Source organism: Python bivittatus, unplaced genomic scaffold (genome assembly GCF_059951505.1).
Source record: "Python bivittatus isolate LINGU-HERP-01145 unplaced genomic scaffold, Pbiv_v1 ctg000670_np1212, whole genome shotgun sequence".
NCBI lineage: Eukaryota > Metazoa > Chordata > Lepidosauria > Squamata > Pythonidae > Python > Python bivittatus.
The window spans coordinates 8615298-8640305 of NW_028277094.1; the positions used below are offsets into that span (position 1 = coordinate 8615298).

At 46.4% G+C, this 25008-nt stretch overlaps 1 protein-coding gene across 2 annotated transcripts in view; it reads left to right on the forward strand.

Moving 5' to 3' along the window:
- Window positions 1–6894: 6894 nt before the first annotated feature.
- Window positions 6895–25008, forward strand: part of CD99L2 (CD99 molecule like 2) — a 44419-nt gene continuing 26305 nt past the window's right edge. For both annotated transcript variants that reach the window (XM_088151527.1, XM_088151528.1), the window contains exon 1: window positions 6895–7252. In XM_088151527.1, the coding sequence (XP_088007653.1) occupies window positions 7183–7252 (70 nt within the window). In that variant the 5' untranslated portion in view covers window positions 6895–7182. The remainder of the gene's footprint in view (window positions 7253–25008) is intronic.

Here is a 25008-nt window from a genome sequence, read left to right on the forward strand (position 1 = left end):
CCATTTTCCTTCAGCCTTGGGAGCCAGAGGCCATCTCTATAGACCAGTGTTTCTCAACCTTGGCAACTACTTTATCCAACACATAATTTTGGACTTTACCGTCACCGTCTATAGCAGTGTTTCTCAACCTTGGCAACTTTAAGATATGTGGACTATAACTCCCAGAATTCCCCAGCCAGCCATGTTGGCTGGGGAATTCTGGGAGTTGTAGTCCACATATCTTAAAGTTGCCAAGGTTGAGAAACACTGCTATAGACGGTGACGGTAAAGTCCAAAATTATGTGTTGGATAAAGTAGTAAGTAGCATGGTATAATATATATTTTGCAGCCAAATATATACCTGAAGGGCAAAACCAGTCAGCCTGGATATTATATTTTCATCCGAAGATCTCCTTCCCAGACCAGCCCCTTCTGAGATGGAACATGTGGACACAATACATTTCTAGAATATTCTCCCACCTTCACGACGTATCTGTTGCATGGTAAGGTTTTTGCGCCAGTTTTTAATGCTGCCCTTCTGCCCCCCAAAATCCCACTTTTATTTGACTGTTTATATTCCATTTTTGGTCTCTGGTCTTTCCCCTGCAGACTTTAATCTAAAACCCTGAAAAGGATGGGGGGAATGAGCGTTACGTTTTCCTCTATTTTCAACCACCTCTTTTTGTAGCTGTTTTCAGATTTCATTTACATTCATGCATTGGTTTCTATCAAAAAACTCTTTGCCGTTGTTAAAACTGGCTGAAAAGGTTGGAAAAGTGGTTTTACGAGCCCCTTCAGATAAATAAGAGACCCATGTTGGGCAGAATTCTTAACTAACACCCCCCACCACACACACACACATTAAAATATGTTAGATATTCTTAGGGTTTCTCTCCCCACTTCTCCCCAGACAAAACTCAATTTTCTTGTAGTAGATTTGGCAGCAGCTAATACATGCATTCCCAGTCTGGAAATCAGCAAACAGAAACTGTCTCGCATACTAAGTGCAACTCTTAAGCATTATGACTCGCTTTGCTAAGTTCTCTTCAGTTTAAGATTCCCTCTGATTAAGGAAACCCGCACAGCAGCAAGACCTTTTTGCTCATGTTTACTTGTCACCTGACAGCTTGCCTGAAGAAATGAAGCTTTTTTCTACCCGGGTTTTGGCACGTGCAGTCCAACTGCGTTCAGCTCGCTGCTGGTCTACAGAGAAACCCTGAACTTTGTCCAAACCATTTTTTTCTAGCATTCTGCAAACATTTTCTTTGGACTAAGATCTCGCGCTACTGGCCAGATTCCTAACCTTAAGGGAAAACCAGGGAAAACCTATAAGCAAACAGGCTGCTGTTTAGAAAGTAAATGAAGAACACTCTCACCTCCTGCACCTGCTGGTGCTCAAGATTGCTGAAGAAACTCTTGCAGCTTCCTTCATCCAGGACAGGACGGGCAAGCTGCGTAGACTCTTCCAATCCATCAATAGTGATCCCTGATGCTTCTTGTAGGGACAAACTCTATTGCCAGAAGAGACATTGAACGGTTCTCCAGAGACAGAAGGCGAAAAAATTGGGAGGGGAAGTAATGTTTCTACATCCTTCTAGGCAAGGGTCATAACATAAGAAGGGAGGCCAGCAGGGCTGGTCGAAGAAGTCAAGATGATGGCCATGAGGATACAATAGAAGCCCCACATATCATTGCACAACAAAACGGGCAGAGCTTTGGTTGTGGATGTCATGACTGCCATCTTGATTTTATGACCATACCCTACAGATGCCTCTGATGAGTTGACATTACAGGGAAGGAAATTTAAGTTGGATATTAGGAGGAACTTCCTCATGGTAAGATCTGTTATCCAGCAGAATAGGTTGCCTCCTGAAATGATATTTCTCCTTCACGAGAGATCTTGAAACAACAGCTCCGTAGCCATCTGACCAAAATGTTTTAGCAGATCGTGCATGGAGGATGAGGTTTGGACTAGACGCCCCTTCCGACTCTACGATTCTACGCTTTGGCTTCATTTTTAGAATCAAAGGAGGGATTGTACACCCAGGAGAGGCAGGTTAGAGGATTTGTCTTGGAGCATCCAGAAGCAAATCGCTCCTCATTTCCCTTTCTAAAGAGGCATCTTCCAAGATGAGCAAGTTAAGGAAAGACAAAAATTGAGAACTGGATCTGAACCCTCTGCTGTGCATTCAGTTCACACACACACACACACACATCATTTCAGACTCTGAGGTGCTTCCCTACCCTATTCCACAAATCAGGTTAAAATATACATACAACCAAGTCCTCTTACAACTCCATATAAATACCCCCTTGACAACTAAAAGGGGGAACAACATTAATAACATGTCCATCCATATTGGAAAAGAACCATGGTTTAATCGTCATTTATTGAATAAGTGGCTGAAGTTGTACAACTTGCTGACCTATAAACCACGGTTTACAAACCTCAGCAGTAGCTTTCATAGGACACACTGAACCAAAATTAAGCATTCCATAATTCTGATTTGGGGCAATGTGCCAATCTTATCCTTGGGTGTGTTTCTGTCAGTGTTTCTCAACCTTGGGCACTTTAAGATGTATGGACTTCAACTCCCAGAATTCCCCAGCCAGCATGCTGGCTGGGGAATTCTGGGAGTTGAAGTCCAGAGTTGCCAAGGTTGAGAAACACAGGTTTCTGTGGTCATGCTTAAAGCTCATGTTTTCCTAAGTGCTATATCAAGAATACATTTTTGTTTATAGGATATTATTGCCCTAAGAGTTTAGCTTCATCTCATGATCCCAGATGTGCCCCAGCTTAGGGACCCTCCATCTGGAACACATGGCCCCTTCTATGCTCTATGCCCACCTTCCCTTTTTGCAAATGCTGCATTGCAACAATGATCATGAGCCCTGGGACCCAGAACGGGAGGGCAAGCAATCCACTTTGGCCCGTTCTCCCAGCTGCTATCGGTGTCTGGCTCTTCTTTTCTTAGGCTTGCACATGCCAACCAGACTCTTGCAGCATGACCATAGGAGGACGCGCTGGCAATTCCCAAAGTCTCTTTGGCATGCAAGTCACACAGGCAGGGGTTAGAGAGGGGAGGTGCCGAACCAGCGCGAACGTCGCCCTAAGCAGAACCGTCGTCTTGCTGCCCACTCCCCACCTCCACCCGGTCGCCTCCCTCTTTCACGCAAAGAGAAATGGGAAGGGATAAAAGGAGGACAAGGGAAGTTGCAGTGCATCAGACATCCCTTGTGACTCATCCCAGAGCATCCCTTTGAAGGGGCTGCTCTGTATTCTGAGACACTCCCTCGCTGCTCACAACAGCAACTCCAGAGCGCCAGAGTGCTGAGCGGCCACAAAACGAATTCAGGGCTTTGCGGAGCTGACACCCTCTTCTTCGAAGCTGCCCCCCACACACACCGTGCCCTCTGTACAACCCTTCTGGGCATTAGGAGGGAGGTCCTGTCTCCCCAGAGCAGGAATGGGGAAGGGCTGGCCTTTCAAATCTTGAAAGGAGGACCAACAGCATCGCTTCTGGCTGGACACACAGCACTGGACCATCGACCCCACATAATTTCTGGAGGGCTGCAGGTTGCCCTTTCCTATCTTCCATTGAGGGAGAAGGGTTGGACTAGATGGCCCCTGGGAGCCCTTCCCACTTTTAATGAAAGGAACGCAAGTCGAGAAACAAAATGTTTAGCAAGGCAGGCAGGATCTTGGTGTTCCTTTAGAAAATGTAGGGTGCTTTTCCATTTAAGGGTTCCGAAGATGCTACGCCTACAATGACTTCGTTACTGGATTTGATTGCACTGGGCTGGCATTGCCTTCTTTCTGCCTTTGATTTTGGCGTGGTGCTTAAGGTGCTGGAATAGAAATGGGAGCGTGTGAACTGTGGAGTCCTTGTGCTCCCTGGGCTTGGTCGTTTGCTTGCAGACCTTTCATCACCCGACTAGGGAACATCATCAGGGCGAGGGAGGGTGGGGTTTGCTCCCTGCTATATGCAGTAGCTTGCCCTGCCAGTGTGGGTGGGGCTGTGATTCTCCCCTTGGTGGTTTCTTGATTGATTGATTGATTGATTGATTGAGGAAGGAGAAAACCACGCCCCCACCCACACTGGCAGGGCAAGCTACTGCATATAGCAGGGAGCAAACCCCACCCTCCCTCGCCCTGATGATGTTCCCTAGTCGGGTGATGAAAGGTCTGCAAGCAAACGACCAAGCCCAGGGAGCACAAGGACTCCACAGTTCAACCCTGAGCTACAGAGATTCTCTTCTATTAGAATGTGAATTCTAGTCCACCCCATGCCCTGGGCAGGAAAGCCAGCTGGGTGACTTTGGGCCAATCCCCCTCTTTCAGCCCAATTCAACTCACAGGGTGGTTGTTGGGTGGAAAATAGAAGGCAGGAACACTTTATATATCGCCTGGAGTTGTACAAAATAAAGTGTGATAGAAATCTAGTAATAATTAAAAAAATGTTTTGAACAACCCTTTACACCTGAGCCTCCCATCTTCATCTTGTTTTTTACGTGCATCGAGGAGACCAAGGCAGTTATTTTTGAAAGCTCCCTTCCTTCCTTCCTTCCTTCCTTCCTTCCTTCCTTCCTTCCTTCCTTCCTTCCTTCCATCCATCCATCCATCCATCCATCTCTCCTTCCTTTCTTCCTTCCTTGGAATGGAGTGTGCCCTTTTTAGGCCCTACAAAAATTGGAGAGTACCTTGTAGGATGGAGAGGCAGCTTTGGCAATCTCTGGAGAATGCCTGATAAGAATTAGAGATTTTCTGCTTATTTTCCATAATGCAGCCATGTGCCCACTACAGTCCTAAGGAAATGGGGAAACCTCTCAAACTCTGGGGTGTCATCTTCCAAGCCTATGGAAAAGCTGCCAGCAGAATTGCAAAGTTGAACGTGCCCGAAGGGTAAATTATTAAACACATGGAGAGCAATTGCAGTAAGCATTACATTAATTTAGTTTTTCATTGTGCTAAAATTAAAGCCAATTTATTTTTTATCCTGGTTCCATCCACCTCTTGGAGTTAAGCTGGCACCTTTTTAATCACCTGCATACCAGCTTAAGCGCAAGTATGGCTGGAAGAAAAAGTTGGCTTCCTCCGATGCCATTTTTTAAAATAAATAAATGCAGAGGCGTTTTGTTTTGTGTTTTTAATTTAGTCAGGTTCTCAGAAATTATGTTTGAAAACACAGCGCCTCTTGTGCCTGCTCTGCATTCTTAGTGCCAACTGAATTTAGCATGGCCTACAGATCCATTTAGCATGAATCTGACTGCGCTTAAAAGTCCAAATTTGGTTTGCAATGACAGGGCGATCCATCTTAGCACAGCATTTTAATTTTTTCAGCTGGATAGCTTTAATTGATTCCACTTCTGGCAAGCACGTATGTTAATTGCAGGATAGCAGGGCTGCTGAGAAATCTCTGGATAGCATTAAAAGATATAAAACGGCCCTCTTTTCAGAGTTTTGCTATGTATTGATCTACATACAGTTAATAGCAAAACACCACAATTAAGCTGGCTCCCCTGGCCGTAAATCAACTTTTCCTGCCTTTTAAAAATTAGCTCGGCCTGTCACGCCTCCTTTCCGGATTTTGTTTATGGCCATAGGTAATGTGCAAGTGAAGTCCGTTGGCTGAAATATGACCCCACGCGATATAGAACCCCATTTCAAAACAGCTGAAAATTATTGTAATAAATTCACGGCAGCCGCGAATACCTATAGAAAACGTTGGCTCAGAGGGCTCCAAGGTTTCGCTGAGCTCCATCCACCTGATCCACTCAATATTTATATTACATGCGATTGTTTAGAGATCTGGCCCTATATTGGATGTGCTTAAAGCGGCCCCATGCAAAAAAGGAGCCCGATAGCCGTTTGCAATTGGACTCGAAGGCTGGGATAAGCAGAAACGTGATCAGCTTGTTTAGCATCTTGTGGCTGGCCAACCTTGTAGGCCGTGGCTGATGATGTCGCATGTTGGACGACTGGAGCGCTGGTGAAGCAAACTACGGTTCAGCATTGCAGCCCGTGAAGCTGGCGTTGCAATGATGTTACTGCAGATGTTCTAATGATGTTATTAGATGCTGTCGTGGTTAACTGTCCCAAGGTCAAGTCGTAGCCTTTGCTCAATTATAATCACAGTTCAGCAGGGCAGAGGGCAGGACGGGCAGAAGGGGGGCAAAAAGCAGATTTGCAGTGCAATGATTTAGAGCAGGGTTTCTCAACCTTGGCGACTTTAAGACGGGTGGACTTCAACTCCCAGGATTCCCCAGCCAGCTAGGCTGGCTGGGGAATCCTGGGAGTTGAAGTCCACCCGTCTTAAAGTCGCCAAGGTTGAGAAACCCTGTTTTAGAGCCTCTTTCCTAAGATGGCAAGATCTTTGTGCAAACTCCTTCCTGGCAGCTTCTGGAGTCTCTTCCGAGATGAGGCCTCGCAACCCGTTGCTCAGTTTAGGGACTCCTCACCTGGGCTCCTAAGACAGCCCGGTCATCGTTCCTACGTGACGCCTGACTCCCCTCTTCAGGGGGAGCCCCACGGACCCTGGCCGCTTGGCCGCGGTCCCCAGAGGCCCGTCCCGATGACCTCCAGAGGTGCCCCGACTCGGCCATTCTACCTTTCGAGGGAGCCGAGAAGCGCCGGGCGTCCTCCCTCCCGTCCTGGGGCCGGGAGGCCAAGCCGGCGGGTGCCAGTCCACCCGCCCGCCCTTCGTGGCCATGCCCGCCGGCGGCTGCGGCCGGCGCTGACGCCCCCAGCCGTGGGGAGCAGCTGCCGGCCCGCGGGGGCGCCTCCTCCCGGGCAAGGGCGCGAGCGGGGCGGCGGGCAGCCGGGGCCGGCAGCCGAGACGGGGGCACGGGCGGGGCGGGGCGACTGCAAGACCCTCCCTCCCCTGCCCTCCCCTGCCTGCCCTGCATCCCTCCCTCCGTCCCGCCAGCTGGCCCGGGCCGCGGCGCGCAGGCAGCGAGGGGTCCGGCGCAGCCGAGCAGAGGTCGCCCCGCCGCCCGGCCCTCCGCGCGCGGCCCCTCCGCGGCGCCCCTGCCCTCGCCGCGTCCCGCCCCTCCACGCGTGCCCGGCCGGCGCGCTCCTCCCCTCCGCGCTCCTCCCGCCGCCTCGTCCCTCGCCAGCGGAGGCAGAGGCTGCTGCCGCCCGCCCGATCGCCGCCTGCGAAGCGCCGCTCCGCCGCGCGCCCTCCTCGCCCGCCCGGGAGAGAGATGGCCGGGAAGCGCCCCCGCCTGCTCGCCCTCCTCCTCCTCCTCCTCGCCGTCGCCCTGAGCGGCCGAGGTAAGCCGGCCACGCCACGCCACGCCACGCCACGCCGCCTCTGCAGCCGGGCGCCCGCGCTCGCCGCGCCCGCCCAGCCGCCCTCGGTGCCCTGCGCCCCGCTGCCGCGCCCGGCGACGCCTCGCCCGTCCCCGGGTGGCTCGGCCGGCCGGGGAGGGGGCAGCTCGGTGCCAGCCTCGGCTGGGCTGGGCTGGGCTGGCGCATCATTGCGCATGTTCCCCCGGCCCCCCGAGGAGAGGTGGGTAGCTGCCATTAGGCCTGGCCGGGGGGGGGAGATCGGCGGAGCGTCTGCCCCCGTTCAAGGCAGCCGCCGGGGGGGCGCGGAGGGGCGGCGGGCTCGGGGGCCGCGGCCTGCGAGGGACTCGGGGGAGGGCGCTTTCCCCGCTGGAAAGGCCGCCCCCCTCCCCTTAACTCTATTGTGGCCGAGGGCGCCGAGCTCGGGGGCAGGACGCTGGCGCGGCGGGGGGCGGCGGGGGCGCGGCGCTGCGCACTGCCGCAGCTTCCCTGCAAGGGGCAGCGGGTCCGTGGCGTTCTCGAAGGCTCTTGAAAAGGGGGGCGAGGAGGGAGGGGGGGAACCTGTCAAGAATCGGGGCCCCCGGGGAGGAGAGGGGAGGCAGGGCGTGACGCCCCCGCCAGCGGGCGGATCGGCTGCGTCTCCGGTCCCGGCGGAGAAACTGTAGCCAAGCAGACTTCTGCATCCTTGATGCTGCTGTAGCACCGTCCCGGTGAGGTCCCCCCCCCCGCCCGCTTGCTTTTTTTTAAATAAAAGAAATCCCTGGCGCGGGCAGGCAACCAACCGGCTGGCTGGGCAAAAGAGAAGGGCCAGCTCTGCCCGCGTCCCCGAGCAGGAGGGCGAACCTGAAACGTTTTCTCTGAACCCTTCCAGGAGAACAATAGAGGGACTTCCTGGGCTTGGCTGGAGAGGGGGCGGGTCCTCCGGAGCTCGGGCAGAGGGTTCCTCCAGAGAGGGGCTCTGGTTTTTGCTCCCTTTCCCTGGCATGGGGAAAAAAAGATGTTCTGCATTCAGCCGTTGCTTTAATATCTGGAAAAGCCCCCTTGACTGGGCTTTCTGGCTCGCCGGCTCCTTGAAGGGGAGGTTTCTGTTATCTCGAATATAATGTTTCCTTCTCTGCAACCCTTGCAGAGTGGGAGAGGGAGGCAGACAGATTGGCCATTGTTGGAAGAACAGACTTGAAAGTCTGCGTAAAAGCTGGCTTATCCTGCAGTCTTTTCAGGGCCATGGGAAGGTTCAGCGGGTTCAGCGGAATTGCAGATTCAGAGGGGCAATTGCTGGTCTGCAGTTTCTCTTATCCAGCCACACCCCCCCCGCCCCCCGCCTGTCGACTGCTCCTTCTTGATGTGCACCACGGTAGAATTAATTTATCCAGGTTAAGGTTACAGTGCTAGGAGTCGCCTTCTGAAAACAAATGAGGATATAATCAGGTTCACGTCTAATGAAGTGATGGGCAGGATTGCAGCAAGAACACAAATAGGGAGATTTTTTGGGTGGGGAAGGGGCAAAGATGGCAAGAACATCGGTTGGACAAGGAAAAAGATTTAAGGACCTAGATTTACCATAGGAAAGGGAAATGACTTCTCCAGAGAATAACCAAATCATTCGTTGGTTTGGAAGTTGGGCAGGGGGAGAGAAGTTGTCACATAAAAGGAAGACCTGCATAGCTAACAATTTTAAAAAAGCATGGTTTAAAGGAGGAGCTTATTACACCAAAAAGGTGCCATGTGAAATGTATTTCTTCTACAGACAGTATTGAAACATGATGGTTCAGTCGAAAGGGATTGACCATTTGATGGTCTGACTTCTCAGCTAGCTTCTGATGGTACCATCTCTCCAAAATTTTGGACAGGAGTCTTTCCCAAGTTGCCTTGGTAATACCCACAGGAATGTATTCCGATGAGGATGAGGATGAAGAAGAATTCATATTCATATTTCTTTACTGCCTGTCATTTGTCTTTGGGGAGTTTACTGTATAGGTAATAGTCCAAGCAGCTGAAATAGCCAAAAACCCAGCTGGAACTGAGCAGCTAAAACAATGAAGTAAAGAAACACTTGAGCAAATGTGTTCATTTCTCTGGACTCTTGTGCAAAGACCTGCACTAAGTGGTTTATGGGCACAAAAGACAGTGACTTCTTAGTGGTGGCTCCCAAAGTCTATGGAATTGCTTAATCTCTCCCCTGACCATGATGGTTTTCCAGCATCCTGCTGTTTTGCCTTGCGTTTGATCTCATAATTCATCAAAAGTTACTCTCTTATGCCTTGTTCCAACTTCTTTGTTTGCTTTTTAATTTTTGTTTAAACTGACATGTTGCTTTTTTATAGTCACTTTTAATAGCTAGCTTTCTTGGAGGTGTGGAGACAGACAGACAGAAAGAAATGCCATGTGTTTAAAAGACACCATTCAACCTGAAAGAAACAATGACACAAGTATTTTCGAAGCCCTAGGCCACTTCATTTGCTACCGAGGCAATTTGGGGGATTAATTCGTAAGGTCTAAAAGGATGCCTCATCCCATTTAGATGTGCCCGTTCAGTCGTATTGTAAATCCTCTATGTCTGCTGTCATAATCAGCCCTGTCACTTTATTGCTCTAGTTTTGTGACTGGACTGAGGATGTTCAAGAACAATTTAGGAAGCATTTGGCTCATCTCATTCCCTGGGAGATACGGAGATCAAGAAGGAAGTCTTGCGTAGATGCTTAGATTCAAAACAGGACCTTCTTGTGGTGGTACCTGATTTATGGAGCCACCATCATTTGCAAGAAGTGTGGTTGACCGTTGTCTTATCAAGTTTTAAATGCTGACCTTTTTCATGCTTCACCCTCAGCCGCGATTTGTTTCATCATGCTTTGCTGAATAAACCTGATTTTACCCAATGTGCTAGCTATGTTTGTAGTGGTTAAAACATTGAGAAGGACTAAGGACATCCATGTCTCCTTTCAGCTATGGATGGTGACGGGATGACTTTGGATCAGGCACTGTTGCTCATCCCATTGTGCCTCACTGGGTTGTGGGAGGAACAGAAGTCACATATTGGGCCTTTGATTCCTGAGAAAGCCAGAAGATAAATCTAACAAATGAATGTGTGAATTCAATCATTGTAAACTCTACTAAGCCCAAACAGACACAGTGAAGTTTTGACTTGAATAAAAAATGGCTGTTCACCTCTACATTGGAGACATAATCCAGATTTAGGGTTTGACCTAAATCCTCTCCATTTGTGATGTTTCTCTCTTTGTTTTTTTCACCCTAATTCTTTTGGCCAGTAAAACCATTTTCAGAAATTAACCAGATAAATGTTGCTGTCGTACTTTTAGCATTTGTAGAGGCACCCAGAGAATATTCAGGCCAGAGAAATTCAAGTGCAGGAAGGGGGGTGAGCATGATATCGCTGGGGGCCTCCCCTTCTATTTTCTACCTGCAAAATGGTAGTGCCCCATTTCATTGTTAAACTTAATTCCTAAACGATGATTCAGCCAGAGGGCAAAAAGATAAGTTGTTGTTTTCATTAATTAAGGCTTAAAGCTTCTAAATCCTCCCATTCACACCAGGGGCCAGTCTTTTCTAGCCACACAGCTAGGGGCTGAATTGATTCCAATCTCCATTTGTATTTATAGCAATGTGTGAGGGTGGCCCCCTCCCCCCCAAGTCCTGCTGTGCTGTCTCACCGTGGCGGGTGTGTGTGTGCATGTGCATGTGTGTTGTTCCTGGGAAGGATGAATGAAGAATGTCAGGAGTGTATGCCACGAGTATATATTCCCAACAGGGTCACTCAAGGCCGGAAGGTCATCCCAACTGCCTAGCTATGTTGGGTGGCAGAAATATAGGAAGATGTTGGAGGCAAATGATCTCTTTAGTGACCGTAGCAAAGGCATCAAGTCATACTGAGCGGGAGAAGGCAGTGGTAAATCTCTCCTGTATTTTTACCAAGAAAACCACATGGATAGAAAATATAAAATGATGAATGCCAGATGGTGGGCCCCTCAGGTCCGATGGCCCTCAACACGCTATTGAGGAAGAGCGGAGCATCTTCTGGACTATTGATGGGGTTTATGACATGGTTAGATTAAAGCCGTTGGGATGTCCAGTTGCTGGTGTTGCCATACTGGAAATGAAAATCCGAAGCTGCAAAGGCTACGGTAGGAATGTGGAACGTGAGAAGCGCGAACCTAAAGATGAAATGAAACTATTGCAAATTGACATCTTGGGCATCAGCGAATTGAGATGGACTGGGATCGGACACTTTCAAGTCAGAAGATCCCACTGTTTATTACTCAGAACAACAAAGAAGAAACGGTGTTGCTTTTATAGTTAGGAAGGTGTAGCAAGAACAGTAAGTAAGTTGATATTCCCTACTTACAAGAACCTCTAGTACTAGAAGATAAAGTTAGATCAGTACTCCGGTCATTACCAAGTCAGGAACAGGAGCTGATGGAAGACCCACTGAAACCCGGCAAGCAACAGAGAAGAATCAGTCAAGGTTCTAACCAAGCTATGCCAGCAAATCTGGAGAACAACAGAGTGGCCAAACCATTGGAAGAGGTCAATCTGTATTCCAATACCAAAAAAAGGAGTCTTAACAGAGTGTGCAAACTATTGTGCAATATCTTTCATTTCACATGCAAGCAAAATAATGCTTAGGGTCGTTCAACACAGTTAGAGCCCTGTGTGGAAAAAGAAGCACCAGATGTTCAAGTTGGCTTTAGAAAAGGCCGAGGAATGTGAGACATTATTGTTGATGTGCGCTGGATAATTGAGAAAGCCAAAGAATACCAAAAGGAAGTCAGTATGTGCTTCATCGATTATAGAAAGGGCTTTGATTGTGTCAATTACGTCAAGCTGTAGAAAGTGCTCAGAAAAATGGGAATCCCAGAACATCTCATTGTCCTCATGAGAAACTTATATACAGGTCAGGAAGCCGCAGTACGGACAGGACATGGCGAAACAGACTGGCGCCAGGTTGGCAAAGGAATGTGACAAGGTTGTATACTCTCCCCTTACTCATTCAACCTATACGGGGAATATATATTAAGGAAAGTTGGATTGGAAGAAGATGAGCGTGGCTTTAAAACTGGAGGAAGAAACATTAATAACCTGTGGTATGCTGATTAAATTACTCTGATAGCTGAAAATACAAAGGATCTGCAAGCTCTAGTAATAAAAGTCAAGGAGCACAGTGAAAAAATGGGACTAAAATTAAATATAAAGAAGACCAAACTAACGATAATAGGTACAACAAACAACCTTAGAATTGACAGTGAAGATATCCAAGTGGTAGATAGCTTCTGCCTTTGAGGATCAACCATCAACAGTAAAGGAACAAGCAGTCAAGAAAGATGCCGCCAGCTAGCACTTGGTAGAGTAACCATGAAGGCCTTGAAAATATATTCAGTTGGTGTGATGTGTCTGTACCTACCAAGATCAGAATCGTGCAGACGATAGTTTTCCCTGTAACACGCTATGGATGATGAAGTTGGACTTTGAAGAAAAAGGATAGGAGGAATATTAATGCCTTTGAACTTGAGGCGTTGGAGAAGGCTCCTGAGAATGGTGGACAGCCAAGAAAAGAAACTGATGGATCTTCAAACGAATCAACCCAGAGTTCTCACCTTAGGCAAAGACCCAGCTCTCCGGAAAAGGCTGGGAAAGGTGGAAGGGAGAGAAGGAGTGGACGACCAGCAGCAAGGGGGATGGACTCAGTTACAGCGGCAATGGGGGCATTGTTGGAAGACCCAAAGGACCAGGTTCGGGGCAGATCATCTTGGAGAAAATCTGTTTACATATGTGGCTGCCAGGGATTGAAAACAACTTGATGGCACATAATCAATCAGTGAGGGTAGCACCGTAGGATGTTAGCCCATGTTTTCCAAGCAGAGGGGGAGAAATGTTCTATTTATAGGACACTCTGCTTCTGATCAGATGCGTGTGCACATGCAGGTAGGGCAGAAAAGTCATCCGAAGGAGCAGACTTTTTAAAAAAATAGCATAGCTTGCAGGTGAAGGGTAAGACCACCGTTTTTGTGATTTGTTGTACAGTTATTTGAAAGGAAGAGAGGGGAGATTGGCCTGCTTTCCTTCGAGAAAGAATGACGTGAAATCAAACGTTTTGTAGCCTCCTTGTTACCTTCAAACAGGGGATCAGATTAAGCACTGAAACCACGTCTTTGATTATTTTTTGTGTGTGTAAGTGCCACACAAACGCAGCCAATAGAGAGGCCTTTTTATGGATTATTCTGTCCCGGTGCTTAATAATTGGTACAGGGAGGGGAAAAAACTCGTGAAATTCCTTTTTTCCAGAAGAGTTTCTGGCCCTTACGGTTACATGTTAAATCATCCGGTATAGTGGTAAAGGCATTGGGAGACCCAGGTTGAGTCCCTCCTCAGCCGGGGTTTCTGGGTGAATTTGGGGTAGGCAGACAGCCCACTCTGCATCGTGGGTTGCTACACAGTCAAATCCGTTGCGGGCAACAGCTGCCAAATTCTCAGAAGCTTAGAGGTGGGTGATTGGATGGGTGTGTTATACAGAAAGGAGGCAGCTTGGTAAATTCAGTGGAATTTACAAAATGAATGGAGGAGCTATAGCTGCAGGGGGGTGGGGGGAGAGGCAAAAGCAAGATAAAAAGATTCACCGCGTGAACTGCAACAGATTTCCCTCTCTGGTTTGTTGTTTGAAGCCAGAACAAAAAGCGGTTGCCGTTGAAACTCCAAGGCAGAGAAGGGTTGAGCTACAACCATGAATGATTTAAAAAGGAACGTGTTTCTCCTCTGAGGATGTATCCTGGAAGACTGAAGCTCTCATTTGTTGGAGGAGTTCCAGAAACAGTTTGCTCAACTGCTTCTAAAGCTTCTTCAGATTGAGAGATCAAGTTGATAAGGTGGCGGGTAGAGCTGATCAGTGGGCAGAGGACTAGGAGCCCGTGCATTTCAGACTTCGTGGGAAAAGGAGAGTAAGTGCCCCCCTCTTTAAAATTAAAAGCAGCCAAAGGAGGCTGTAAGTTGGGAGGCGGGAAATTCCTGGGCCAGGCAGTTGAAGCCTCTTCCTGCCTATGGGACTACAACTACCACAATCCCTTGTGGAGAGCTCAAATCCAGAACATCTGGTGGATCTCAGACAGCTGGCCCTTGAACTGGCACAAATTCAAGCCAAGAGGAAGACTTAGTCATATCCAAACCTCTCCTACAGATGCCACAGAAAAAGAGTTTGAATCAAATTCAGAGGCTGACGAGCTTGACCAGACTGATTCTCGGCCTGAACCATGGGAAGGGTCTGAAATGAAAGCACCAGTAGAAAAGGCCCTGGAGGAGACACAGGCCCAAAGTTGGCTCAACGTTCATAGCAAGGCACATGCTACACATTCATTTGAAAGGGAAGAGAAAGGGGGACAAGCTGGTGACACCTCGGAAGACGTGTGGCTCATCCAATTTGCCAGCTGATAGACCATCTTCCTAAACCTGAGATTTGCCTCTCTGGATTCTTGGGCTGAAGTAAGCTCCCGTGCCCATTTTCTCTGCAGAAAGCGTTGAGTTTACTGTGGACTTTGCCTTCTTTGGGTGAAAGATTGAGAACGGCAGTCGATATATCGAGTTCATTAGCGGAAGCTGGTTGTGAGGACGTCGATGGCAGCGCAGAACAGAAGGCGCAAGAGAATTTAGAGCTGTTGAGTAAGTGAGAGCTTCTGAAGGGAACTGAAGACTCTACACCAGTGTTTCTCAACCTTGGCCGCTTGAAGATGTGTGGACTTCAACTCCCAGAATTCCCCAGCCAGCCTAGCTGGCTGGGGAATTCTGGGAGTTGAAGTCCACACATCTTCAAGCGGCCAAGGTTGAGAAACACTGCTCTACACAGTCCTGAGACAGAAGAACGGGTGAGAAAGAAATTCAAGACAATCTTGCCTTGATTGTATTTCGTATCAGATGGGAGGGAGAGAGAAACTTGGATAGGCTTTCAAAATTCTGCTATTATACTCTACAATAAGAAAGTAATATTCCTGAATTCCCTGCAGTGCCTGTTTCTTGACTTGGCCTGCCTTGAAGGGCTGGTAGGCAGATCTTATCGCCTTAACAGCAAGAGGACAGTACCAGTTTTGATCATTTCCTCATTGGCAAGTTTGCATTACGTTTTAAAAAGTACTACTCCTTGTGACATAGCGGCTAAGAGGTTGGACTCGGATTGGGACGATCCAGATGTATATTTACACACTGCCGTGGAAGCTCACTGGAGTGACACTCTCTCAGCTTGATCCACCTCACAGGGTTGTTGTTTGTGAAGGTAAATGAAGGGAGATTTCCACTGAAGCTGTGTTTTGGCTCCTGAAGGAAAAGGGCAGTCTAGAACAGAGGGGAAGGTATTGTAAATAATTTAGAGCTGACATTCCGGAAGGGAGGAGTGGTTCTTAATTTCCCCAAAGCGAAGAAACGTTCTGGATCTGTCCTCCTCCTTTTCTGATTAAAAGAGCTCTCTTTCCCTTTTTTCTATACAAGCAGTCTGAATCCCCACCCAGAAATCAGGAGTAAGGCAGGTGAGGTCCAAGCATAAGGCACCTTCTTCTTTTTCTGCACTTTTCTCTCTTTTTTTAATTTCCTTTTCCTTTTTATATTTTTATCTTTCATAGTTTGCATTAGTTTTATCTGCATCATATAAACTTGAATAAAATTATTTTTTAAAAAAGTCAAGACGGTGGCCCTGATGGTGCAGTCCAAGCCCATAAAATAGATGGAGGTTGTCCCGGCCACCACCTTCACCGGCTGGTCACGAGCCCTAGAAGTTTTCCCAACCTTGCCTGTTGCCATCTTGGTCAGTGGCTTTAAGGAAAGGAGGTTCATGGACCCAAATGCCCAGAATTTGCCATTCAGCGGCCTTGTTGCTTCACCAGCATGAGCTCTTCTGCCAAGAGTCTCCAAAGAATTCTTCGGTGGAGAATTTCTTCCTCCCCGCCACCTGCTTGAAGTGAAACATATATCATTTATTGCTGGTCCGTTTGTCAGTTTTCCGTTTTTCACACAAAGGCACCGTTCTCAGTTTTGAAGGAGGCTTTTTGAGCTGAGGCTGTGTTCAGTTCCTTTGCAGAGGAGATGAACTATTTGCAGAAGTGAGGGATGGGAATGGCACTTTATATTCAACAGCAAGGAGTTGCCCCACTGGGAAAAAAAAAGTTCCTTTTCCCCTGGAATTGCTCAGTTTTCCTCCTCTGGAAACAGAGATTCAATAGGAAATCGTTTTGTTTGTCAATCAGTTAAATGAATGTTAGTTAGTTGGTTACCTTTCAACTTAAAATATTGGCTGGTTAAATTAAATTTCACTTTGCATTTCAACAGAAGTGAGGATGGGTGCCTTGGTACTATATTGAGTGACCCCCAAGACAATGCAACTATTCAAGCGAAAATTACTGTTGATTTACTTGAAGGGCATTTATTTATCGTTTTGAAATCCTCCTTTGTTTCTTGCTGAAGATGTAACCTTAACCTCAGCTGACCTCTGGTTAGGAGCTCACGATCCCATAATTCTCATACCTAGTGTGGAGAAAAGAAAAAAAAACCCAATGAAAAAATATCCTTTCTTCAAAATGATACATTACTTGACCACATTGTAAGTAAATAAATTGTAAGTAAATTCTTCCCTTCTAGACCTTGTGGGGGAAACTACTCTGTTTCTATGGCCCTCTCTAGTTACAGTGTTAAAATACAGTTAGGGATGTGTAGTGTTTTTTTGGTGGAGGCCAAATCCACACTTCTGATGGCATGCCTTGGGACCGGGCTCTACAAAGGAATGGATGAAACTAGGACAAAACCTTAAATTAGATTTCATTCCATTTACATTTAATTAAAATTGGGTGCATTGTGTAAGTGCACAGCGTAAGTGTAGCACTTGGGAGTAATTTGCAAAAGCTGCTTTGGAGCATGAGGATAGCATCTGTTTGGAACTCTTTAAAGCAGCTGCATTTTTGGGGGGATTGCATGGCAGCCTTCTGCAATTGAACACAGTCCTGAAAAAGATGCAGCCGCTTTAAAGCGCTGCAGACCAGATGCTATGTATAGGGTCTGCCTGCTCCAAGAACTTTTCTGGAATTTAATTTCAAAGTATCGTACAGCCTTCATAATGAATATGTTTACTTTCATTTCTCCCTTTGGAACCAACTTTTGAAGGTCTCTGGAGGCTGCACCAGAAGTCTTTACTTTGATTTGCATTGGAAACTTTTCTTCCTTTTTCTACTTAACAACAGTTTAGGGTTCCTTAACCTCTCAACTGTCTATTACACAAGAAGGCAAACTGGTATTCTAGACATTTTTCTCCTATCAGTCTCAGTGTGGTCGCTGGTCAAGGATGATAGACACTATAGCACGTAATTTCTAAATTTCTAGTTTTAAAAAATCTATTTCTAAATTTCTAAATTTCTGTTTTTCTGAATTATATTTTAGAAACATTTTTAAAAATAGAAACAACCCATCCTTGTGGGGAGGGTCATAAACGTCAAGATGGCGCCCCCAACTGTGCCAAGCTGAAGCCCCACACCTGTTTAGTGTGTTACATGTGTGACACAGGTAAAAAAAAGGGCATTGCTTTGATAGTGCGATCACGCCTATCTTCACTTTTTCGACCCTCCCTGTGAACTCTCCTGAATCTTCCTTCCTTTTTCTCCTATTTCTATCCCCAACCAATTTTAGAAAAATGATCCAAAAATAAACACAGTGTCAAGCTACATTCTTTTGCACTTCTTTATCAGCAGTTTTTGCTTAACTTGGAAGTTTTTTTTTTTTTTAAAGAGTGCTTCCTTTCCCATTTCTAATCAAACCCTTCCTCCCTGCCTGGATCTGTCCAGTAAGTGGATGGAGGGGTGGGGGGGAGCTCTGTGAAAACATAGATCCTTCTGCAAAAAGTCCAGCCAAGGACTGGAGCTGGATGGAGTGGAGGGTCGGCCTTGAAGAAGCTGCATAAGGAACAGGCGGTGGCAGAACAGAGGGCCTGAACTCTGAACCTAAACCTCAGGAGATGGGTGTTGGAGGGAGTAAGGCAGGATCAAGACCCATCGTTGTCGGTAGGAGAGGGTGGTGAAGATGGAGAAAACAGAACTCGTTTTCAGCAGCCAACAAACAAGGGAAACATAGGAACTGAATCAAGGATGCTTGGGTTTGTTCCCCCATTGTGATTTTCCAGATATTTGGACTCGGGTGGTGTTGGTGTTGGTGTTGATGTCGGTGAGATTGGGCTGCATCCTCTTCTCTGCAGACCTTAAAATGGTCTGGACTTTCCTCTGTGTATTTGGACCATGGTATTATTATCTTTTGATGAAGACCTGTGGATTGAACATCTGGGGGATTGGGGTAGGCTTTGGTGCCCAGATTGTTCGTTTTGTAGGCTCACGTGCAATGCTTGGGTTCCTTGGGGATGGGGGCGGGGGGTGGCTGTTCAGCCAGTTGATTTCTAGGGTGGGTTTTAAAATGGTATGGGAAGGTAACAATTCCTGGGAGTTCTTATCCAAGGTTTCTGACTCACTGGATTGCTTTGAGAACTAATTGGGAAAAACAAAACGATGGCTACAATGGGAGTATGCTGTAAGCCTAAATAGACAATGGCTTTGTGTCATTTAGACTCTTCACAACCTCACCCTGAGCAGGTTTCCTTGAAGTGAAGCCCTCTAAGTTTAATAAACTCATCAGAAAGAATTTTTAAATTGTACCTTGTGCTTGGGTCATAAGCACCCCTTTGAAGCCACAGCAACACCCCATGTTGCAAGACGACATCATCATCATCATCATCATCATCATCATCGTCATCGTCTCATGACTGATGCAAATCCCATCATTGCATTGTTTCTGTGATGACATCATGACACATGGGATGTCATGGTAACTTCTAATGGGCATCTAGGACAGAAGGTCCAAGGAATCTCTTGTTTCACTTTCTTGCTCTTTTGATTCCAAAGATATGGAGTCTGTTCATGGCCTGCAGTTGTAGAGAGTAAGAAGATGACCTTGATGGAGGATTTGTTGCCCAGGCAAAAGGGCCTGAAGCATTTTTTAAGGCCAGAATGTCCAGATGACACTTGGAAGTGGGTCAGGTAGACACCTCCTTGCTTCAAGGAACTATAAGAGGGGGAGGAGGTCCAGCACATTCAGACTTGCAAGATTCTGCCCTTATAGCCAATCTCAATCAAAGTAGTTTTAGCCTTCCTGTGGAGTTGAGTTCATGGCCTGGTCTACCTAGCAGGGCTGAGAGCACACAGAACGAGGTTCAAACTCCACTCCCCTCTCATCCCAAAGCTACTTCTCCAATTGTATTACAAGATTGAAATGCACCTCTTTTTACTGACTTTCTGAATCCTCAAAAGAATGAGAAAAAATTTTACACCTCGTATTTAGGTGGAAGAAAGAGAGTAAAGTTTGGCAATGGCTCCATTAACCTTAGGAAGACGTTTTGAATGCTATGTTTTTGTTTTACATTCAAACCTGGCTGTGCATCTATGGCCGTCTTTCAGTCACCAGTGGTGGTGGTGATGATGACGATGAGGTCGTTTTCACCTCCTAGTGACCCCATAGATAGATAGATGTTCTCCATGATGGATCACTTGCCCTTTGTGAAAATGGAGGACTGGGGGCAACCCTGTCTTGGCAATTCTACATGCTCCCAATCTGGGAGGCCTTTGCAGAAATTGATTAGCCTGAGCAAATCCACCCAGAAAGTGAGTGATTAGATCCCCACAGTGTGAGAGTTAATCCTGCTGTTCCTTCTGGCAAACAGCTTTGATCCACGTTGATGTTTAATTGATGCGGCCGTGGCACAGAAAAACACCCTGCTTGACCCCTGTTGGTGGAAGAGGCTGCCATGTCCTCCAAGTGGCGTATCGGCCAAAAATAATCATTTACGAAATAAAAATAAACATTGAGCTCTGGGTGACCACTAGGAGCAACATGAGATGCTCCTCTGTGAAGCTGTGTGACTCCAGTGCTTTTTCGTGCATGCCATGCAAAATGTAACTTTTTAAAAAATGGCGTTGCATGGAGGGTTTTTTTTTTACACGAACGATGCCAGAGTGGAGCAGAAAGTGGATGAGAACATTTCAGCAGATGCTGGCTTCGTATTTTGCATTTGGAGTTGGGAGGAAGTAAATCAGATGAAAGTCCTTTATGGGAAAAACTGTCAGGCTTAGAGATCTGAAGAAGGTATTGCTGGAATTAGGGTAAAATGGGGGCACAGAAGAGTCCATGGCAAACCAGAGGGATTTCAGAGTGATGACATCACACCAGTGTCATACTTGTGTCACACTGTTGCGTCATTTGCTTCCCCCTGTGAATGCCAAGGTAGGGATGGCCAATTTGGTTTTGGCCTGGGGGCTGCAGTTTTCTTTTTTTTTTAAATACTTCTTGGTCGCTGAGAACCACCAAGAGACGCCAGATGTTGCAAATTCTCATCTCATTTGGGGGTGAAGGGGGTCATTTTGATGTCTACTTTGTGGGGGGGGGGAAGGTTAAACATTAAGTCACTGAATATAGACCATGTCGCTGCTGAAATTATGAGGGTGTGATCTTGGGGTGCTCAGAGAAGCAGAGATTGATGGGCAAAGGTTCTCTTTGGACGTAGCAAAACAGGTGTAAGAAGAAGCCCATAAACAGGACATGAAGGAGCAACAGCTTCTTCCAGCTCCTGTTATCCAACAACTTCTGGTATTAAGAAATCACTATCTTCAGCCCAAGATTGGATGGTTGGATGCCCACATATGCTAAGTCATAATTTATCTTGTTTGACTTCTTTTGGTATGTTGTATGATCCCAAACAATGTGCTATCGTTTATAGTTTGGTGTGTCGTGCTGTGTTCCCCAACCGTTTGTTCTTTATTCAACCAACCATGGTTAAAACAAACGAACTTGATGCCTTCCAGATGTAATGGGACCATAGCAGGGTTTTGGCTGGGGAATTCTGGGAGTTGAAGACCACACATCCTAAAGTTGCTGAGGTTGGGAAATGCTGGATTATATTGTTGAACACGAAGAGGCGCTAGATGGACCTTTGGTCACCTTGGAATCGTCTGTTGCCGCTCTCAGCTTCTTCTGCCTTTACTAACACAATTGCAGGACTGCTAAACAAACTCCAAGGAGGGTGATGTAGACAGAGCAGGTTGAATATCTCCAAGTCAGCAGAATGGTCAAATTACTTTTTTTATAGCATTTTTAATCCCAAAGCTATCTCAAGAAGATGCTGGGTTTATTTACTGTTTTTTATGCTGTCTCTATTGCACTGATTTAAACTTGTAAATACAAAATCAATATGGCATGGTATTATCTGCCATTAAAGAACATAAAGCCAGTAATCTTCCATGATGATTATAGATCTGAGATGCTTAAAAGAAAATTATGAATAAGAAAGTGGAACCACAGTAGATGTACTCTAATGTATGGAGCCTGGGTTTCTTTTCTGAAGAAAGAATTGTAATTGATCTTCGCATATTGAAAACAAAATTTTCAGTCATTATCAATAACTCTTTGGCAATGCGTATGAAAACTTACCTATGAATATGGACAGGCCTGGTGGGTCTTAAATTTGAAGATATGTCACTTGAGGTACATTGGGGTTGATGGAAACCTATAGTCCAATCTATACTGTGTGGACAGAGAACAAAACTGCTGAACCAGGAATTATATTTGTATCTTCAAAATTCTTAAAGAGTTTCAATAAAGTGTTTCAGGAGGAAATCTGGACATACTCTGGTGACGGTGCCATTTTGCAACTCCTGGTCTGAATTAGTGTATAACAACATGGAGGTCAAGTCTTATAGTAAGACATCATTTGTCTAGAGAGCCAGTTTGGTGTAGTGGTTAAGACACCAGGCTAGAATCCAAGAGGTCGTGAGTTCTAGTCCTGCCTTAGGCACAAAGCCAGCTGGGTGACCCTGGGCCAGTCACTTTCTCTCGCCCCTAGGAAGGAGGGAATGGGAAACCACTTCTGAAAAATCTTGCCAAGAAAACTGCAGGGACTTGTCCAGGCAGTCTCCGAGAATTGAACACGATTGAACGGAATAAAAAAATATATATTAAAAAAATTATTCCAGGAAGCCTCTGCTTGATTCTCTCCCCCACCCCAAAAACACCAGTAACCCACAATTGCTTCTGGTCTGCACAGAGGAGACCAATGGTGGTTTCTGTGAATGAAGAGTAAAGGTTGGGGGAGAGAGTGACCATGTGAAGGAGCCTTAGCAGACTATGGCAAAATCAGTTCTTGGCTTGAAAAAGCCTCATAGAGAGCATTTCCTTCTGGGATTTCATCTCCTTTGGGAACGGATGGAAACCTTTGAAGCCAGGGAAGCTGCAAGCAGCTGGAGAAATGACGGTCCAATGAAAGACGGGACATTCATGCAGACCCTTTTTGACTTGTTGCTACTTAATCAATGCAACGAGACCAGACTCAACCTGTGAGGTTTCCACTGTAATTCTCTCTTCCTTTGGAAGAACTTTCAGTAGCAAATTCTTGATGTGATTTCATCAAATCAAGTGAGCAGTGTTGGAGAAAAACTGGGAAATCTCTCTCCCTGGCCACTGCTGTTTATCTTTCTGTATGGGGCTTCATCAAGCACTCCTTCTTTCTTGAGTCAGCTTATTTAGGCTTTGTAAGGAGTGGGATCTGTAAGCTACCATTCTCCTTATGGAAGGAACACTGGCAAAAAATGGGAGAAATCAATGGAGACATTGCGCTGACTTGGGTGGTTGATCTGCTCTAGAAATATTCATTGCAGCTAGTTCTGTGGTTGGAGAAGAGGGTGATGCGTGTGGGTGCTATTTTCTGAGCCCCAAATCTATGGGAAGGACTTTGGGGTGAGTATTTTCCAGCGAGGATTGTGCAGTTCTGAAACTGGGATCGGGCACCAAAGCAAGCTGGACAGTGCCATCGCCCCCAATAGAAGCCACCAACCTTGCTGGTGACCGCAGGACATTATTGCTCACCCCTGCTACTTTGAACTCTGGGAATGGCTTTAAAAGCCAGTAAAAAGAGCAAAGTCCTTGTTTGTGAACAGAGTAATAAAAGAATGGATTCCTGGGGGGATTTGTCTGACAACTGGTTCAATGCCTGGTTGAAGGTCACAACTGAAACTAGTGGAGACCAGCAGAAAGCAGCACTTGGCAAGTTTTCATCTGATAGACAATACAACATGTGCGAGTTGCAAAATTTGGCAAGGCCGTCCCTCTGGGGTTTCGATTTCAAACCCAGTAAATATTTCAAACCCTAAATGTTTATAAACAGTGGCTGAACCAATGAGTGTAGTGCTTAAGAAAATCAAATATGGACCTTGCAGAGGCTCAGATTCCTACTTTCAGACATGACACTTGCCCATGGATGACTTTGGTCCTGCCGTTAACACCTTGGAAGATTGCTAGCAGGATAACAGCGGATTTTCTTTGGACAAAAAGTGGGATATAAATATAGGGTTGGGCCTTGGGCTTGTGGAGAGAAGACTCCTCCCAAAGGGATTTAGGCTATGATGGTGATGCTACCCCATTGATTTCAGTGGGTTAGCGCTATTGTGCTTAAATCTGGATCCACTGCGTGAGATATTGTGACCTGCAGTTTTATGGTAGGTCTTTTCATATTATGGTATGAAGGATTACCTTCTGAAGGGCAGAACTTAAATTTCCCAAGGATATATATAAGCCAAACCTTGAAGCCTGCAGCCCAAGTGATAAAATAATACATTCTGATGGATCATTTCTGTTCCCTTTAAAATGGCTCATTGTGAGGATTTCATTGCCTTGCATTAAAAGCACACTTGTTAATTGCATCACCTTGGACTAGAATGGTTTGGTTGTCCTTAACATGAATTCAGCGGCGGAGAAATAAAGTATGAAGGCAAGGGGGGAAGAGGGGTGGTGGAGAAAGAAGGGGATGAAACAATCTTGTGTGACTATAAATGTAACCTTAAGTCTGTTCAGCTAGGTTTCATTTCCTTGTTGCTACTACTAAGAATTGTAGCCTGAGAATGTGCTTTCTGTTTGCATTCTCATCTGGCAGAAATTGTGATGTTTTAGAAGCTGTCTTGTTGGGTTTTGAACAGCTGTGCAGGTGTATTAGTCTGGATCTCCCAGATTCTTACCAGTGTCCTGGGAGTTGTAGTCCAATGCATCTAGGATGCCCCAGATTAGGAAGGCTAGATAAGAGAGGGGTATTAGAGAGACCTAAGTTTAGATTCCAGTTCAGCCACCATCAAGATTCCTGGGTCATCTTAGATGGGTGATCCTCAGCCTAATTCTACCTTGTGAGAACATGATGATGATGGAAAGTGGCAGAGAGTGGACTCATCTAAAACGTGGGAGGATTGGACGTCCGTTATTTCCTTGTGACACGAAAGTTGTAAAGCTCAAGAGCTACGTTTAAGGCACATTGTTAGTGCCTGCTGCTTCCAAATTTAAGCTGGTCTTAGCTTTGGCAATGCCTTGATTCAGGAACCTGTAATGGTTTGTGGGAATGGCCTTGGGAGAGAGGTGGAAGAGCCGCCGACTAGACAGGCAAACAGCAACTGAGTCCGTAGAAGGAAGCAAATGTCTCAGAAGGGACCCTCCCTAGTTTCTTGGACTGTAAAGGCGAGGAGGGAGAGATGTACTTTCAGACTTGCAAGATTGATGTCATCCTTGCGAGGTAGTCCAGACAAGAAGCACACACAGAAGTACTAGCTGTAACTTTTGTAAGGTTACATTAACAGAATCTTGCAAGTCTGACAGTAATCTCTCCCCCCTCACCATTACAGTCCAAGAAACTAGGG